This window comes from Prionailurus bengalensis, chromosome B4 (genome assembly GCF_016509475.1).
Source record: "Prionailurus bengalensis isolate Pbe53 chromosome B4, Fcat_Pben_1.1_paternal_pri, whole genome shotgun sequence".
Taxonomy (NCBI): Eukaryota; Metazoa; Chordata; class Mammalia; order Carnivora; family Felidae; genus Prionailurus; species Prionailurus bengalensis.
The window spans coordinates 48,064,692-48,085,037 of NC_057358.1; the positions used below are offsets into that span (position 1 = coordinate 48,064,692).

The window sequence follows — 20,346 nt, forward strand, 5'->3', positions numbered from 1 at the left end:
TGTTCATATGCCTTATTTATTTTTCTTATTCTTTTTCTTATCAACTTTTAGGAGTTCTTTAAATATTAGGGAGATTTGTTCATTGTTTGATATGAATTGCAAATATTATTTTCCAGTTTTTAATTTGCCTTTAATTTTTTGCCTTTTTTTTTTTAAGAATGATATCATACTTATGAAAGGATAAAGATCATATGCACAAGTTAAGAAGAAATAATGAAAAAGACCACTAATGAACCCATCTCACAGTTTGGGCAATAGAACATTAGCTGTGCCTCAGAAACCTCCAATCTCATCTCTCTCCTTCCTTATTTATCAGTAGTAAGCACTATGGCTCATTACCCTCTTTTCTGTTACTTTATCATCTATGTACACATCCATAGACAGGCTATTTTTAAATTTGCTTGCTTTTGAGTTTGTACAAATAGAATCATATTGTGTGCATTCTTCTGCTCAACATTATTTTTTTTTTGACATGTATCAATGTTGGTAGTGTGGAAACAGTTCATTTTCATTCATATAAGGGTATATAGTATTGTGATATACTTATGAACATTTGGGATATTTCCAGTTTGTAGCAAAATAATGGTACTGTGAACTTTTATGGACGTGGACCCCCCCCCCCCCCATGGGCAAGAATGTCATTAATCTCTGGATTTGCCAGGTTGTAGAATATGTATCATCTTTAAATGTCTTGAGTAACATCCAATTCTTTTCCAAAGAAGTTGGGACAATTTACTCAATCCAGTAGTGGTTAAGATTCCCCACTCCTGGTGTGTAATAGGATGTCATTGAGGTTTTAATATATATTTCTTTGAAATTAAGCATTTCTCCACATGCTTATGGGTCATTTTGGTTTCCTTTTCTGTGAAATTCCTGCTGATAATTTTGCCCATTGCCCATTTTTCAATTGGGTGTTTTCTTTTTAAAAATTTATTTGTTCTTTGTGTATTTCAGATACAAATCCTTTGCTGGTTAAATGTATTTCAAATGTTTTCCCTTGGTTTGTAGCTTATCTTTTCCCTTTCTATATAGTGTGTTCTGATGAAAAGAAGTTTATTTTAATTAGCTGAATTTATATTTTTCTTCACGGCTAGTGCTTTTTTGCTTTGTTTGAGATGCTGTTGCTTGCCCTAAGACATAGTCTCCTAGGGGATGATGCTCAGTGCTACGGGGTCAATGCTATTCTCACTATTTCTAAGCCTTTTCAAGGGGCAAAGCAAGAAACTATGCGTTTTTTTTTTAAGGAAGCTAAAAGTAATGATTTCCTACCTATACAACTTTAAAAACTACAAGGTCTTGACTTCACTGATTTTTCTTATGCTGAAAATCTTGATAGTCAACATAGTTATTTGTTTTATAAATATATTTGCTTTATAGTTAACTATATCTAACTGTATCAAATTTCAAAATGATAACATCAATATTATTGCTAAAGTGACATTACTGGATACAGTTTAAGGTTTATTTTGGTTTTGGTGGTTCTCCTTGTCCTTAGGATCTATCCCATTAAGGATGTACCCTAGTAACTGTGTTCAGGTCACTGGAAATAACTGCTGTCTGCATGGTTACGCTATCAACTTGACATACAGTTAGACATATTCATGTCCATTCATTTTAAGATTTTAGGGACTTTTTCTTCTATATTAAATTTTGTTTTATAGTTATGAACAGCATTCACATGGTTCTAAAGTCAAATGTATAAAGATACATTCAGAGAAATGTACCTTTCATTCCTGTCCCTTTCACTTTCTTTTCTTCTTTTTTTATAGGTAATTTTTTTTTTTAGTTTTGGGTTTATTGTTTCATTGTTGTTTGTTCTTGGAAAATTAAGCAAATCTATCCATCTCTTTATCATCATCTATCTTATTTCCCTATCTTATGTAAAAAGTAGCAAATAATTTACACTGGTCTTCACCTTACTTTTTTATTTATTTACTATTTTTATTATTTTTTAATGTTTATTTATTTTTGAGAAAGAGAGAGAGAGAGAGACAGTATGTGAGCAGGGGAGGGGCAGAGAGAGAAGGAGACACAGAATCCAAAGCAGGCTCCAGGCTCTGAGTTATCAGCACAGAGCCCGACATGGGGCTCAAACCCATGAATCGCAAGATGATGACCTGAGCCGAAGTCACGTGCTTAACCAACTGAGCCACCCAGGCACCCCACTTTTTTATACTTCATAACAGAATAACAGATCCCGAACATCACCCTGTAGCAGTATTTGGAGATCTCCCTCATTCCTGTTTACAGCTATGTCATTTACACAGCCAGTCTTCTATGTATTTGGTTGTCTTTGGTCTTTTGCTCTTACAAATTATCTGCAATGACAAGGCTGGCCCATATGCCATACTGAACTTTTGTGATAATCCTAGAAGTGGCATTGCTGGATCAAAGGGTAAATGAGCATATGATTTGGGTACTGAGTGCCTAATTTTCTCTCCATAGAGAATATACCATTTTGTATTCCTACCAATATTTTGAGAATTCCTAACAGTATTTTTCACCTTTAGCCTTGCCAAAAGAATATACATTCACATTTTAGAACTTTTGCCAAATTGATAAGTGAGAAAGTATGTCTCAGTTATGGTTTTAATTTGCATTTCTCAACGTTTATTTATTTTTGGGACAGAGAGAGACAGAGCATGAATGGGGGAGGGGCAGAGAGAGAGGGAGACACAGAATCGGAAACAGGCTCCAGGCTCTGAGCCATCAGCCCAGAGCCTGACGCGGGGCTTGAGCTCACGGACCGCGAGATCGTGACCTGGCTGAAGTCGGACGCTTAACTGACTGCGCCACCCAGGTGCCCCTTAATTTGCATTTCTAAACTCATGAGTAAGGCTTGGTTTATATGATTAACAATTTTTTGCATCACGTTTCTATGAACTATATTTTGTATATTTTTTCCAGTGTGTATACATATGCCCAGTTGAGTGTGTGTGTGTGTGTGTGTGTGTGTGTGTATTACCCCCAGGAAACAAAATCTTCATAGTTTTTGGGAATATATTAAGTGCACCTTTGAATCTTCGATTATTCAATAAAGCTTTTCAAGATACTATTATGTGTGCGTGTGTGTGTGTGTGTGTGTGTGTGTGTGTGTGTGTTTTGTAGAGGGTGAGAAGCATAGAATTTGTACATTTAGACATTTTGCCTTAAAAATTATATCAACAAAAGTAGCAGCTGTATTAGGTTAAACAGCCAGAACATTCATTCAGTATATTCTTTACCCTACTCCAGAGCACAGGATTATGAAAGAAATTAAGAGATAAAGAGACTGTGTGTTAAGCTTGAATTTTATGGCAGACACTGAGTCAGGTGCTAGGAATATAACAAGATAGTGCCTGCGTACAAGAAATTAATGTGCTAGTCCTAATTTGATCAGCTTCTAAATTAGATTTTTATTTTATTTATTTATTTATTTATTTATTTTTAATATATGAAATTTATTGTCAAATTGGTTTCCATACAACACCCAGTGCAAGATTGTTATTTTAAAGATAATTCTCAATATTCTTGCCATACCGTATAAATTCTGAGTAGCTTTTTAAAAATCTTACCTTTGTCTTTTCTAACATAGCCCTCTTCATGGCTCCTACATACAATCCATCCATTTGTGTCACAACATAGCCTGTATGTCTCCAAAATGGGTCATCCTTGTAATATTTGATGTTTTTCCGGGTCCACTGATCTTGCTTCCTGCAAGAGAAATTAGATTTGCACTGGGATTCTTCATGGTTGCTCATCCAAAGCTAAATTCAACCCAGGCATTTACAGATTATATATTCAGATAGTTATGCTAGTGTAATTTAAATTCTGGACCTTACAACATTCCAATCACTTATTGATTTGACATAACTTTGTATACCGAAAGCTTTTCTGATTTGTTCAGACTATCTCTACATCAATCTTAAATACTTTTCTTTCTAACGTTTATTCATTTTTGAGAGAGAGAGAAATGAGCAGGGGAGGGGCACAGAGAGAGGGAGACACAGAATCTGAAGCAGGCTCCAGGCTCTGAGCTGTCAGCACAGAGCCCAACGTGGGGCTCAAACCCGCCAACTGCAAGATCATGACCTGAGCCAAAGTCGGATGCTTAACTGACCGAGCCACCCAGCGCCTCTCTATATCAATCTTAGAATACAAGGTCATTGCTTCATGGGATCTAGTCCAATAATTTTTAATGATGCTCTGCAGGACGTTAGATTTGATGAAGGGGTTGCTTAGTGTATGATTTGGAGGGTCAAACCAGAGTCCTTTTGTCCCCAAGTTAATCACAGCCACAAACATAAAACAAATAGAAATCTGAATATTGAGAATTGTTAGCTTCAGAAAGCTTTATCAAAACTTTATCAAAATGGAAATGTTTTCAGAGTTATGTTGTGAATTAGGACTAGATAACAGCTGGTACCTCAGCTAGGATTAGTCACCAAGCCCATGAAACCGAAGCACCTTAGGGAGGAGGATCGGTGATCCCTAAAGGAGTGGGGCCCTTAGGTGGAGGCAGTCCAGGCATTTAACTTTGCCTTCCTTACTCTCATGGTGGTTTCCTCCAGCTGTGCCGGCAGCCGATAATGATATTCAATGTGACCTTTGAATGAGCCCAAGTTAGAGGACATGCTGTGTGGGCATGCCGTAGAGGACAGCCAGTTTTCACGTCATTACCAAAAAGTGCTATACCTTACTACAAGACCAGCTCTGGAGTCCTGCCTAAGAGCCAGAAAAGGACATTGGCGAAGGAAAAACTGCTGTTTGCAATGACAGATTCAGGCCCTGTAGTGTGAATAACAAGAGGAAAGCTATTATACATACTCTATAAAATCTTGCACTTTATCCACGATGGAAGGTTTCTTAATCAGCTGTGGGTAGAGGTTAACGAAGTGGTCATACATGTGTCTGAAACAACAGAAAAAAAATGGTTGCATTTCTGTTTTTCTCCTTAGAGTAGTCCATCACAGTAAATTACACAAATTTTTGACTAACTAGAAGGTCCCTTATTGCAAACCTTCCCCATCTTTTTAAAAATCAAGCGCACAATTTAAAATTAAGAAATATATAGAAAAGCATATATAATAAAATGAACACACAATTAAAAATTGAGAAATATACAGAAAAGCATATATAATAAAATCAACACCCAAGTATCTCTACCCAATTTTATTAAAATCATTGTATTTTGCCATGTTAGGCATATAGTTTTAAACAGAAATAAACATTAGATAGAGTTGAAACCCCTGTGTACAGTTCTCTGACACTAATTCCACACGTTTCTTCATAGAGGTAACTCCAATCTTGAATTGGTGATTTATTTCTATCATGAATGTTTCTGTACCATCACTAAGTATAGATTTAACAACAAATAGTATACAGTGGTACTTATAGTTAATTTCATACTATACTGTAACAATTCTGTCAACACATTTCTTATAGGTTTTATTTGAGAGAGAGAGAATGAGTGGGGAAGGGGCAGAGAGAGGGAGACACAGAATCTGAAGCAGGCTCCAGGCTCCGAGCTGTCAGCACAGAGCCTGATGCAGGGCTCAAACCCACAAACCGCGAGATCATGACCTGAGCCAAAGTCAGGCTCTTAACTGACTAAGCCACCCAGGTGCCCGTCAACACATTTTGGAAGAAATGCATTATCTTCTGCAGTTTAAATTTATTATTTTCATCTGCTGATAGCATTCACGGTCTGACTATATAAGAGTTCATGTATGCAACCAGTTTTCAACTTTTCGCTATCATAATGCAACTTCAAACACTGTTGTAATGTCTTTCCTTACATATTTGCATGTTCTTCTAGAATATATATAGCACATATGAAAGTAGGATTGCCGGGGTGAATATTCTCGATATTTATAGTTACTATATATTGCCAAGTTGTTCTCCATGGTGACTGTACCCATTTATATTCCCATTAGCTACAGATTAGACTTTGCCTTGCTCTGCAGTCTCACCTACACTTGGTGTGGTCAGACTTCTAAATTTTCAGCAGTTTAGATAGGGTTTACATGGCTTCTCATTGTTTTAATTTTCATCCCCCTCGCCTCAACAAATATTGGCTCTTTGGGATTCTTTATGTTAAAACTTAACTTAAAAAATAAAAATAAATAAAACTTTAAAAACTTAAATGTGTCTCATATGCTGTCAACACTTTTAATTGATATAATTAACATACAGCATTGTGTAAGTTTAAGGTGTACAATGTGTACATTGATCAAATGTGTACATTTGATCCATTTGCTTATTGCAATATGATTACCACTGTAGCATTAGTTAACGCTTCTTTCACATCACAAAATTCCTTCTTTTTTTTGTGGTGAGAACAATTAAGTTTGTCTTGTAACAACTTTGACCTTTATGACACAGTATTGTTGACTATAATCACTATGTTGTGCAGTAGATCTCCAGGACTTATTTACTAGTTCCAAGTTTGCACCCTTAAACAACATCTCCCCAGTTAATTGGTGAAAATAATCCCCTTACATTCACTGTGATTGAATATGCGTGGATGTATTTCTACAGTCTTTTCTGTTTTCTTTCTTTGACCTCCTTTTTACTTTTTCCTCGTTTATATACCATTTTTACTATCCTTCTTTTTACTTCTGCTAATTTAAAAGCCGTGAAATGTATTTCTCTTCTTTTATGATCACTAACATTTTTAGAAACATTCATCACTATGAATTTTCTGATGAAACCTAAATGAATTTTCTATTTTTCTCCTCCTCCGAACATGATTCATACGTTAACAAGTTTTAGCTGCCCATGGACACCCCATCATGTTTATGTTCAAAGATTTAGTTTTACCCTTTTAATAAAAAATTTTCTATGAAAGTTTTTTAACTTTTACAATGAAATTTTATTAACATCGCTTTTCTTGTATTAACTATTGCTCCTTATATCCCAAACTTTCCCTCCTGCTATTCTTGTTAACATGTATCTTATTTAGTTTCATGGAAGTTTGTGGGTGATCAAACATTTTAATTTATATATCTGAAAATATCCTAATTTTGCCCTTGCTCTTGGGTGATTTAAATGGTTTTAAAATTTAAGCTAAGTTATTTTCCTGAAGTACTTTTAAGATACTATTTTCATATCACCTTTCATTTTATTGTTGCTGATGAGAAATATGCTGTCAGTTTAGCTGAGACTCCTTTGTAGTCAATGTGTTTTCTTTCTAATAGCTTGTAAGATGATTTATCCCCAATTTTCTGTAGTTTCGCCCACTACATTGTAGTGTTTTCCAACTAAAGACTTAGGTCTTTTTAAATTTCGATAAATTCTCCACTATTACCGTGTCAATTATTGCTTATCTGTGATTCCTTCCAGTCTCTTTTTTGGGACTCCTAACAGACTTATGTTGGAGTTTCTTAATCAAACTGTTCTAACAACAGCTCTCTGAGCATTTTTACCCTTTATCTTACCCTTGGGAAATGTTTTATGTAAACTCCTCAATACTAATTTCTGATTTCAGATTTTATTTCTCTGATTGTGAATTTGGGGGCTTTTTCCCCTACGGAATATTGCAGGTGTATCTGTAATTGAACCAGCACGTGAATGATTTGGTTCTTGTCCCCCCCACCCCCACCCGATCCCAAGCTCATGGTTTCTTATAATCTGAAGCCTAGCATGCATATCAGCACAAGTTATTCTGTGGGCTCTTCATTTTATACAGTCAAAAGCAGCAAGGTTGCTTCGGTTCGGCCCTGACTCAGCTCACTGAAGCACCGAGGCCTTCGCCCATCAGCAGGGATGATGGTCTCTGGCTATTTCATGCCAAAGGCCCAGCAGATCCACACATCATCACTTTGTTTTCTGCTCCATTTCTGCCTCAAAATATGTTTAATCTTGATTTTGGGCCCACTGTATTACTATAATGCTTTCTTTCTATATATTGTATCTACCTTTTGCTACGAGTTTGGAGCAAAGTGGGTAAATTGTGAACCCCTTGCACTCTCTGGACTGCAAGTTTATCTCAGGTCTCAGTTCTGGTTTTTATTTGATACAGGAGGTGACTCAGATTTACAGGAACAGAAATTCGGCTCCCCGTACGTTGGAACTTTAGATACCCTTTATCTAGTAATCTCCAGAACTGGAACTGCTGAAATGAAAATCGTTTTATTGCCAGTTAGGCAAACAACACGAAAATCCTCTGAAATCTTTTAGTTATGATCCCTGAGTTCAATAAATTCACTTCACGAGAGCTTTCCCTTCAGATTATTTGTAAATTTAAAAACTGAATTATCGCCTTTAACTTTTGTTCACGTATTTATTTATGCTGCCACATGTATATTATCAAGCTCGTCACTTTTCTCTATCCGCCACCTGTAAAACCGAGGGAGAGAACAGCGGTAAAGCTAGACAGGTGTGTGGATGACAAGGAAGGGTTCCTGTGCATGGGCTCACAGGGCAGGTGAACGGAATACATAAATCCCCTGTCAGTTGGATGACTTGATTTAGTTGTGTGGGAAGCCAATAACTCCACGGTTTCCCACCCCAGGACTACGTGGGGAAGTGGAGATGGCTGCCTGGGCCGTCAGGGCTCATGAGCCCTGCATACCTTAGCGAGCCTGGGGAGCAGTCAAACGTTTTCTGCGTGGCCTGAGGGAGAACAAGTGGACATTGGACCAGCTCGGTGTGGAAGACTCACACTTGTGGTCACTACTGCAACCTCGGGTGGCACTGATTATGCGGCAAGAGACCAGGGACACTGAGGAAGCTTCGTGAGGAAGCCTCATCAGATGTCACACGGGGAAACATCCAAGCTAAAAACTAAAAAAGACTGTTCCAATTTGGTGGATGCCACAGAAGCCTACAGGACAACCGCTGGTCAAACACCTTCCCTCCCTCCAAGATGCTTCAGTAATACCAATCCATTCTGAGATAAAGTATTTGGAGGGGAGTGAACCATTCTGAATTGACTCAGTTTAAATAAGACATTATTTTCTCTGTACAGAAACAGCTACGGTAACTTTTTCTGCCATGAGGAGGAAGGTTTTGCTGTTGTTTTTGTTTGTTTGTTTGTTTTTAAGAGGAACGGTTCTTAAAATTAAAATGATTTAGGGGCACCTGGGTGGCGCAGTCGGTTAGGCGTCCGACTTCAGCCAGGTCACGATCTCGCGGTCCGGGAGTTCGAGCCCCGCGTCGGGCTCTGGGCTGATGGCTCAGAGCCTGGAGCCTGTTTCCGATTCTGTGTCTCCCTCTCTCTCTGCCCCTCCCCCGTTCATGCTCTGTCTCTCTCTGTCCCAAAAATAAATAAACGTTGGGAAAAAAAATTAAAAAAAAATAAAATGATTTATATGAAAATAAAATTCTATTTTGGAAAAAATAATTTGTGGGATCTACAATGCCCACTCAGGTAAAGAAGCAAATAATTCATACTTTTTATCCAAAACCTTCATCACTGTACCCTGCCTAGCTCCATCCAGAGTGCTAAATCCTCTCAATTTTTCAGTCTATTTCAAAATGGAGCCAGGTTTCTCAACAGGAGTGATTTTTTTCCTTCCATGGGGCATTTGGCAATGTTTGCAGACATTTTGGTTGTCACCCTAGGTGGTGGGGGAGAAAGTGCTACCAGCATCTGGTGGGTAGAGGTCCTATAATGCACAGGACAGCCTCCACAACAAAGAATTATTCAACCCCAAATGTCAATAGTGCCAAGGCTGAGAAACTTTGAAACTGAGGAACCTTGATCTTGACTTGGGGGTACTTGCTGACGATGTCCACATAACAGTAGACAGGACAGATGCAAGTACAGGAGGGTAACTGGGCTGGAATCATTGAACGTTTCTCTTTTTTGTTGGGAGTGGGGGGGACTAGATATTTTGATTCTGACATTCAGAGCAGAGGAAGAGAAACGTCCCCCTGGGGGTCAGAAGTGGCCTCAACGGATCCCGCAGCATCCAGGAGCTCAGAGGAATGCAGACCACTTGCTGTTCCCTCAGGTTGAGGCTCTTCCCTGATCCCTGGGTCTTGGATCTTTCACTTTTGTGTGATGGAGCAACCTAGTACAGCAGTTAAGGGTAGAGACTTTGAATTCTGAGTTCAAAGGCTGACTTCAACTACTTCTAGGTTGTATGACCGTAAGCAAGAGTCCCAATCTCTCCGTGCCTCCAAATTCTCAAGCAGAGCAAACGCTAGTATCCGCCTCATGGATGTGTTATGTTAAGCTCAGCCCTGTGGTGTGTCAAGTCAGTAAGTGTCCTCCCAAGTGGGCTGGGACTTTGCTTAACTTTACGTCTCTCATGTGCACACGTAAGAATCGGGAAGACACACGTACTCCCACGCTACTGAATCTCTCTGTGTTATGTTAATACAGTATCATTTAGCACTTGTCAGTGCTGTCTTCTCTTTTCTACTTGCTTTAGTTTTCTGGGTCTGAGATCCTTTGGTGTTTTCCATAGCAATTAATCCATTCGCATGTGTCTGTGGATGTGTGCGCTCAAACTCTGTAGCTGGACAACCTGGTCCCTGCCCACTAGCTTTGTGACTTTCAGCTCGTTACTTAACTTCTCTGTGCTCAAGTTTTCACGTCAATAATATGGGAACGGAAGTGTGTACATCACAGTGTTGCGGGTGAAGTAATTTACCATAGGTAAAATGCTTGGAACGATGTCTGGCACACATTTTAAATGCTATATAAAGGCCAGTTGTTGCCATCATTATCATCAGAAGCAGCACTTTGTGGTTCATGTTCAATTCCAGATCAGTACTAGTTGAGGGACCCTTTGATATTTTTGAGGGTGGGACTGTGTCTCACTTTGCTTTGCTTCCAGGCTTGAGTGGGAAGCCTATTTCATTTCTAACGCCAAAGGAGCGAGTTGGGGGGATAGGGAGGAGATTTTTCTTGGTAGTTGGCCAGAAACAAAAAAGGACCCACCTTTGATGACTTTCTCTACGTGTGCCATAATCTTGCTAGAACCCCTTTCCATCACAGTTTTAGCAACTGTTGTGTCACCATCTTAACTTAAAAGGGATTCTCTTGGAAGGATGTGCTCAGGAGTGAACTCACTCCCTCCTCTTTCCCCATCCCAAGAGCCCGGCACAAGGCCATGCAACAAGTGTTGGTTGCATTGAATTGGCTTACTCAAATTAGGTAATTCCCGAGGAGATATTTCAGCAGCTGCCTCGGCCACACACGATATAAGCCACTTTATTAAAGACTAGAGCGGACCTGGTATGCACACCCTCATCATCATTCTTTCCAAAAGGTTTCATGACTCATTTTATTAAAAATAATCTAGGACTATTTATCAGTTTTTACATCATCAAGGAGACAAGAGATACTCTGATTAGGGAGCCACCCCTTTAAGTTAAAAAACAAGGAAGAAACTCCATTTGGCTATGGCTGCTAGACATTGCATTACATGGAAATATGTACCTCCCACTTCTCGTTCATCTCTAAAGAACTGGAACAACATCGGATTCAATCAAACCCAATCAGCATGTAATTAAGTAACTGCTGGGGGCAGAAGTACTGTGCCAGGTGTCTGGGGACCTGCCCTAAAATACTAAGAGACAGTGGAGGGGAGAGACAGAGCTCAGTCCACTGGGAATGGAATCAGAAAATGCCTTGGGAAGATCGCACGGGGGATGGGTCTTGCTTGAGGGCGTTGAGTAATATTTCAATCAGTGGCGATGTGACAGGCAGCATCTGGTTCTCAGAAAACACAGTGCTAAGAGTTACTGGAAAGGGGTGTGTAACAGTCCGAAGGAGCAGCATGGGATAGCTCAGGGCCCCACGTGGAATGAAGGTTTGCACGCTAATGGCAATATCCCGCAGGGAGTGCCTCCTCAGGAGATGGATCGGGGTGGGAGGGCGTGAGGAAGGGCAAGACGGTGAGAGAAGCCCCTGGAAATATCTAGTGCTGCCTCCAAGCTCTGGTGCAGGTGTACCTGCTGCTACGGCTGTACCTGGGATAACTGTGCAGCGGCAGCATGTTAGATGGCCTGGAGCTTTGTGATACAGCACAAAAGGCTGGCCCTGGGTCCCAACTGTTATCGGGAGGACGTTGTAAGAGTTCAAGGAAGCAACACATTATTGAACACTTCAAATGAAATGATGGAGGATTTGAGGCTATTTCTTTTGTACGTTTTCGTTTGGCCTCCCAAGTATGTCATAGGTTGAAAGAGCAAACTATTTCCTCTGAGGTGGTTAAAGCGAGCACTTTATCTGAATATCTGAATTGTTGATTCCACAATACCCCACTTCGCATATGCTTCTTCCCCCAAGGTTCTGGAGAATATAAGGAACGTCACTCCATTTTAAATGCGATGATGTCGGAAGGGCGCCTGGATGACTCAGTCGGTTGAGCATCTGACTTCAGCTCAGGTCATGATCTCGTGGTTCATGAGTTCGAGCCCCGCATCATGCTCTGGGCTGACAGCTCAGAGCCTGGAGCCTGCTTCGGATTCCGTGTCTCCCTCTCTCTCTACCTCTCCCCGGCTTCCACTCTGTCTCTCTCAAAAATAAGTAAACATTAAAGAAATAAAGAAATGTGGTGATATGGGAAAAACATGGCAGCCGTAAACTTCCCATTGCTTCCGGCAGCTGCCTGAGCTACTTTGCAAGCTGAGAGGAAAACAAAAACAAGCGACTCTCTCCTTCGGCCTTCGGCATATACTCACCTTCCGACCCAGGCTCAGATGCTCTTGCTCCAAGGCTGTGTCTCAGTAAGTGGAATCATACCCTCAAGTATGTTTGTTACTCAAACACTCCCCAAGTTACAGTCCCCAGGAGTATAGGTTTTAGGTGGATAAAATGCTGTTTGTGTATGAAGATGCTATTGCTCCTCAGACAGTTGCCCATGTGTAGCTGATAACAAACACACAAACCAAACCCTAGCCTGTGACTTGTATTCCTCCTCCACTATTGGTTTGTGACTACAATCACAGCTTCCGGATGGTTGACATGTTAAGCTCCCCTGCTTTGCTTCAGAGAATGCGAATACCTCTGCTCCGAGGGAGCCACCCTGCCTCTCAATCGGGACAGGTGAGGACAGTTTACTGTGGATGGTGCAGAAATTCCCCTCTTTGACCTTTCAAGAATGCGATTAGAATGACAGCCTCTCAAAAGACAGCTTTGGTTATAATTCTTCCTTCTCCTCTTTTTGCTTCTGTTCTCCTTCCTCCCTCCGTCGCTCCCTTCCTTTTTTCCTTTGTGTCCTCTCCTCCTCCTCTCCCTCTTTTTCTTTCTCCTCCTTCTTCAAATATACAAATTTCTGACTTCTCTCTTCCATCCAGCCCCTTCGGTTCCTTGTCATGCGTCTTCCTGCTCGCCAACGTCTTCTGTTCTAGCAAAGTCCCTGCAGGGCAGAGGTCCTCTCAGACTCTTGGTACTACACGTATGGGAAGTCCATCTCTGAGCAGGTGACATCCTTGAATTCTCAGTAATGAGTACAAAACAGAGGTAACAGAGAGGTCGTCTTTCAAATTTGAGAAACCTCTGAGCATTCTACGATCGAAATAAAGGACGGCACCCGTGGAATGGGCAGGCTACTCCTCTACTCCTCACTCACTTGTAAATGCAACTTACTCATTTCAGATGCGTTGCCTTTTCTCAGTACTTGGTTCTGTTTCCTTCTGCCTAGAATGATTTTCTTCCTCTTCTTGGACAGGCCAAATAGTCTCATCTATCAAACCCCAGACCCACAACTCAGTCATTCCACAAGGCCTTCTTTGACTGCTTTGGCCCATGAGGGGCCTTTTTCTTGGAGTGTTATAGTATTTATGGTTAAAGCACTCTCCAGGTTGTTCTCTGCAGCAGAAACGCTCCCAACGAGAGTCTCCCAACTTTTCCTTCATGATCCAGTATTTACTGAGATTAGTAGACCCACCTCTCCCTCACTCCCGATCATTCAGGCACAGGCTGCTGCTAGTGGTCTGAGCGGAAGGAAGACTCACTTGCCAGATCCTTAAAATGGGTCGCAAAATGCAGGAAGTTGTTTGCTTTAATCTTAAAAGACTCGCTTACACACATTGAATTTTTTTTTTTTTTGAAAGGATGTGGCAAAAAGGCAGAGTAAGCAAAAACCAGTTACTGAATAGTAGCTAAGTGTTTTTCTTTTACAAAATAAAATTTCAGTAATTTTTACTCTAATACAGAAATATTTAAAAAGTTACTAAATAGAATGGATATGAACCCATATCTTATGGATTTTCTTCATCAATGGATAAAGGAAAGGCACCAAGGATAGGTCAATGCTTTATATTAGAAATAAGGGTAAAATGATAAAGTCATCCCCCACCCCAAGAAGTGAGATGTTAACACTTATGTTTCCTGCGACATAAGAATATCTGATGTTCCTCCTGTGTCAGAAGCCTTCTGTCAAACTACCTGAGCTCCTGCTGTGATACCCGGACCTATGGAACACCTGCTTATGCCTACTACAGCCTCAGATTAGATAGAGCTGCTCCCTCAAATCACAGTTTCTCCTAAAAGCCCATGATGTCTACCCCACATGACTTAACTCAATGTATGTATGTATGTATGTATTTATTTATTATTTTTTAAAGTTTATTTTTGAGAGAGAAAGCGTGAGACCATGTGGAAGTGCAGGAGGGGCAGAGAGAGAGGGAGAGAAAGAATCAGCATGGAGCCAGAGGCAGGCCTTGATCTCACTAACCGCGAGATCATGATCTGAGCTGAAACCAAGAGTCAGAAGCTTAACCGACTGAGTCACCCAGGTACCCCTAATCTGATGTATTTATAGTCACACAACTTCAGCCCAAATTATTTCTCCAAACGTGCAACCCAGTTTAAACAATGCAATCAGAATGAGTGGATACACAATAATTATAGATTTGGAGAGAAGGATGAAAAGTTATACATACACACACACACACACATTTTATACACAGTTTTAAACAGGTTTTAATCTATTTATAAAGTTTTATACATCTCTGAGTAATATACCGTTAAAGGAATTCGTATGGTAGAGTAACAAAAATTTGGTTACAAAGTAAGAAAGGAATTTCTAGTTCATTAAAAAAGAGCGACCAGAGCACAGTAACTAGTTATTCAACGTTTGACATAATCTCCAGTACTTAGAATCAGGTGAGATTGGCACTGCACTTACTAACATGCCTTACTCAGGCGGTAACGGGGCAAAATAGGGTTTGGTTAAACTGTCCTCAACGGTCTAGGTCACAGAGAAAGCCAAACCGTCAAGACACTTTTTATATCAAAGGAAGGATGAGGCTTGATTAAATGAGCTGTGACCTTCTTTTCCTTAAAGAGCTTATCTCTGAAAGGGATGTGCCCTGATTGCATGATTATTAACTACATCCTTGTTATTTTCACAAGACAAGGGAAAGACGAGAGAATTAAGTTAACAATAGAACTGGAAGGGATATTTATATTAGACATCAGAATTTCTATTTAAAACCTTTGCCCACTTGAAATTAGTGTTTTAAGACCATTTAAAAATGTTCTTATATTTTAAATTAAATCTTCCATGTTTTGTGCTTCTCGGTCACTCTGCCTATCATTTTCCTTCTGCCAGACAATAAATGACTAGTGGCATAAAACGGCTTAGCTGTGTTTTAAATAGTTTCACGAGGGGCTCCTGGGTGGCTCAGTCGGTTAAGCATCCAACTCTGACTCAGGTCACGATTTCACGGTCATGATCTTGGTTCGTGAGTTCAAGCCCTACACCAAGCTTTCTGCTGTCAACATGGAGCCTGCCTCAGATCCCCTCTCCCCCTCTTGCTGCCCCTCCCCCACTGGTGCACATGCTCTTTCTCTCTCTCTCAAAAACAAACTAACATTAAAAAAATAAATAAAACAGTTTCATGAAAAGGAAAGATTTTAAGTACCATGAGAATTGAAGAATGCCACAATGGGGGCTTTGTTCCTTCTAGGCAGGTCCTGATTACTGGTGTAAATGTAATTCTGATCATGTTTCTATCCGCTGAGGAGGACCTCAGCTACTTTCCAGTTCTAATGTTCAATGTCAGGAAGACAAGAAGCATTGGTGGACAAAGAAAGGGACAGAAGTTGCCTGGTAGTTCTTCACCATGACCGGAGTACTTACGGGGCAGTGAGGTAACCCTCCAAAAAGCCAGCCACAAACATGATGATCTCATTGCTCAGGGCCTGAGAACCATACCCCGCTCTGATTTCCAGGACGCCCCAGCCTGTGGTTTTCACAGAGTCATTGTAAAAGCCATAGGCGTCCCCATTCCTGTCCAGTACGTTTTTGACTTGTACTGTCTTTTCAGCAGGCATCCAGTACACAGTTGCATAGTGGACTCCTGGAAGAAAAGAAAAGGCGATAATAACAGGATGCCATTTAACTGATTTGCCGATACACTTTTTCCCAGGTAACCAACGATTCCAACACAGTTGCTTTTAAGGAATCCCATTGTATTAGAATCGGGACATCTGCCACTGTAGCTTGCCCTTGTTACAAGTGGGGAAAAACCAGAGCCTGATGAAGGGGGATGAGCTCAGAACATGGAGAACTAGGTCAAAGGTGGGGGGAAGTAATCAGAGCATCGCAGAGGTGGGTCTCAATGTTTCATCCTTAGAGATGGGATTCTGGGCAAGGCCAGGGCCAGGGCTCCTTTGATCCCCTCAGCCGTTGTATCAAAGCATCCATATTCTCAGGCTCCTTATTGTCTCTCTTTTGCCTAATTCTTCACACATGACATTAGATTCCTATTTTGCGGGAAATAATATAAACTATTGCCTCTCAAGTTCTTGATATTTTTGTGAATTTATCCTGACACGTCCTGTAGCCATCTCCCCCTACTGGTTCACCTCCATCCATCTACCCATGCTATGGATTGACCCCTCTCACTCTTTTGGGGAACTTGGTTCCATCCTGTGTCTTCCTGCTCCTGTACCCTAAAGCTCTCTTCCTGCAATGGCTCCTCCCACTGAAGTGGACTGACATGCTCCATTGTGTCATGCCTAAGGGAAAACCAATCACAGAAGATCTCTTTGGAGCCTGGGACCAGATCTGGCCATCGCCAGAATCTCTCACTCCCTTCGTGGAATTATTCCAAATATATTCTAGGGCGTGCTGGGTCAGGGGCTATGCCAAGTGTGGTGAGAGAGCTATGAATATGACTGGCCCATTTCCAGACCTCACCCCTTAGAAAGAGGCACATGCTCACACACACACCACTTCCTCAACTTCCTCCCTTCAGCCTGCTGCAGACTGGTATGCATCCCCACCATGCTACCGACACTGCTCTGGTTTGGGTCACCGATGATATCCTTGAATCTTAATGTCGCGTGAACTGCCGAAAGCCTTTGATGCTGGTGACCACTTACTCTTAAAACTCTTTCCTCCCCTGCATCTGGCACAGCATGAATCTCCTGAGTCTCCTCCTCTTCTGCCTGCTTTTACCCTCATCCTCCCCCTGGGTTTTTCTTTATCTTGTACGCCCAACGCACACTTGATAACATTAGCTGGATGATTCCATAAACAAAAGAAATTCCAAATATCCAAAACAGAATTCATATTCTCTCTCACCCATCCTCCACCTTCTGCTTTCTATCTCTGTGATCTTTCCACCTGAGACCCACGCCCATCCAGGCCTCCTCTCTCTTCTGCAAACTCATGTTGAATCAAAGCCTCCTAAGTATCTCTTCCTCCAGTCTCTTCCTCTGCAGCTCTACCTTTCCATGTTACTTCAGGTATCACAACTAGCCTTAACCATACAAAAGGCCTTTTTGAAGGTCCCTCTGACCTGTAATTCGTTCTTCATACTCTGCCAGAGTGACTTTCCTAAAATGCAAACCTGATTTGTTTACTTGCCTACCAAAAATCTTCAGTGACTTCCATTTCCTATAAATAAAGTTTTTCAGCTTATACTCTTGGCCTTCATGATCTGGTTTCTGCCTACCTATGCATCTTCATCCACTACCCCACGCACTTGGTGATCTGGAAGCCATTATATACCACTGTCCAACCTGCCATTAGCTGGTCCAACACCTCTCACTTTGCATATGCTGTTTCCTCTGCCAGAGAGTTCCTGCCTTGTTAACCACACAGCAATCTCAAAATTGCAGGAAGTAGCACCCACTTCATGGAGGCTCGCTTGCCCTACAAGCTCAATGTAACTTGCTCGTAGGTGCATCTTCTTTGGGCCTATCACACTGCACTGTAACTCACATGTCTTCAGCTGCTTCTAGCCTATGAACTCCTCGAGGCCAAAGACTCAGCACTAGTATATTGCTTAGCCTATGGCAGATACTCAGTAAGTATTTGTGAAAGGAAAGGAGACGGAGGAAGAAAAGGAAAAAGAGAAAAGAAATGTAGAAAGGAAATGGTACGTGACGCATTTGTTTCTTGGCCTAAGAAACTATGGCACAGCTGCTCAGGTGAAAGACCAACTTCATATTCAGGTCTTCAAAGAGGTAGGAAGAAGACTCTCGGGTTCCAGACTGAGACCCAGTGGATGGATGTTGTATCATTGACTCAGAGAGGGAGCAGATGGGGAGGGAGGGAATATGAATTTAGTTTTGGACATACTGTGTTTTTAGTGGTTAAGATACTAGAAAGTTCAGATTCAATGTTTATAAACGTTTTTTGTTGTCAACATTAAAAATGGACTCAACATTTTATCGATTTATTGTGTTGATGCAAAGATTGTCTATCATATGAGTGCTGAAAGTATAATCTTAAAACTAGAGTATCATAGCACCTTGTTCCAAGGGGGCTGGGTGATTGGCTGGGACTTGGTCAGACTTAGAAGCTAATGCTAATAATGACCCTTGAAGAATGATTCTTAGCAGGAAAGTCATTTTACTTCTGAGTGAAGTCATGACCATAATGGTGGGCTTTCTTTCTTTCTTCCTTTCTTTCTTTGTTTCTTTGTTTCTTTCTTTCAATTTATTTATTTGAGAGGGGGAGAGAGAGAGAGAGAGAGAGAGGCAGAGGGAATCCCAAGCAAGCTCTGTGCTGTTAATGCAGAGCCTGCTTGGGGCTCAAACTCACGAACTGTAAGATCATGACCTGAGCTGAAATCAAGAGTCAGACACTCAACTGACTGAGCCACCTAGGCGCCCCTGGTGGCCTTTCTTTAAAAATGGCTAAGTGGTTGGGGCACCTGGGTGGTTCAGTCAGTTGAGCATCTGACCCTTGATTCGCATTCAGATCATGATCCCAGGGTTGTGGGATTGAGCCCCCTGTCTGGCTCTGAGCTGAGCATGGAACCTGCTTAAGATTCTCATTCTCTCTCTCTCTCTCTCTCTCTCTCTCTCTCTCTCCCTCTGTCCCTCTCCACTGTGTGTACTCTCTCTCTCTCTCAAATGAAAAAAAAATTTGGCCAAGTGAAAATAATGACATTACTAAGCATACGTAGATTCATAGTACTTTGTTAAACTCTGGGTGACAAATAAGAGTCTACTTGTTAATAAAGCCGATTGGCTGCAATTTGACAGTTGTGGGTAGCATCCATAGCAACTTCTCTTCTTTTGTTACCAAATGCAATAAATATGTTTTCCAGATTGATTCTGGATCACAGTGCCTTGGCCTCAGTCTTTCCCTAGCTTTCCTCACACCTTCTCTTCCACCCTCACCTCCAGTGAGTCTTGTAGGAAAGTGAAGAAAGCAAGGCTGACTATATAAAAGCAGCCCCCCTGCCCCCCTCACAACTGCTGCATCAGGGGCAGAGACAGAAACAGAAAGTGTAAAGGGAAGAAGCAAGGTGAGCAAGCCTCGCCAGGCTCTTCCCTTTCTGTTCCACCCACGTGGCATGCTTTTAGCTTCGTTCCCTTTCTCTGAAACCTCAGCATTTCTCCCTGAACACCGGCCGCGGCCTTCCCTAACTTCACCTTCCATTCCAGCAGCCCCTCTGGACATAAACTTGGCTTGCTCCCTCTCCTGAGCACTCAAGGGCTGTGTGTTCACTGTTGCCAGCACTCCGTAACTTCCTGACCGCAAATAATGAACTTCTGCAAATCTGTGCTTGTTTTTGACACTAGTGCGCCTCCATGCTCGAAAGAAACCTTTTCCCTTAAGAGAATTCGGTGATAAAAATTTTACTGCTAACACACTGACTGATTTAGCACGTGCCTTGAGAATCTAGCCAGCATCTAAGTTTTACACTCCCCCCACCAAATGAGGTCTTCCCTGCCTCAAGGTTTTCTCCTTGCATCAACTCTTTCTGGTTTTCCTGGCACTGTGCTACTTTCTGATGTTCTTAAATCCTTTAATAGTTTTTATTTTATTTTATTTTATTTTTTTATTTTATTTATTTTTTTTGAGAGAGAGGTGGGGAGAGGGGGAGAAGGAGACAGAAGGAGGGAGAATCTTAAGCAGGCTCCACGCCAAGTGTGGAGCCTGACACGGGGCTCGATACCACGACCCTGGGATCATGACCTGAGCCAAAATCAAG

The 20,346-nt window shown here is 41.3% G+C and overlaps 1 protein-coding gene across 1 annotated transcript in view; it reads right to left on the reverse strand.

Moving 5' to 3' along the window:
* Nucleotides 1-20,346, reverse strand: part of PLBD1 (phospholipase B domain containing 1) — a 55,379-nt gene that overhangs the window by 26,182 nt on the left and 8,851 nt on the right. The window contains exons 2-4 of the mRNA XM_043562425.1: nucleotides 16,029-16,248; nucleotides 4,807-4,890; nucleotides 3,555-3,693 (exon numbers count right to left, since the gene is read on the reverse strand). Of these exons, the coding sequence (XP_043418360.1) occupies nucleotides 3,555-3,693; nucleotides 4,807-4,890; nucleotides 16,029-16,248 (443 nt within the window). The remainder of the gene's footprint in view (nucleotides 1-3,554; nucleotides 3,694-4,806; nucleotides 4,891-16,028; nucleotides 16,249-20,346) is intronic.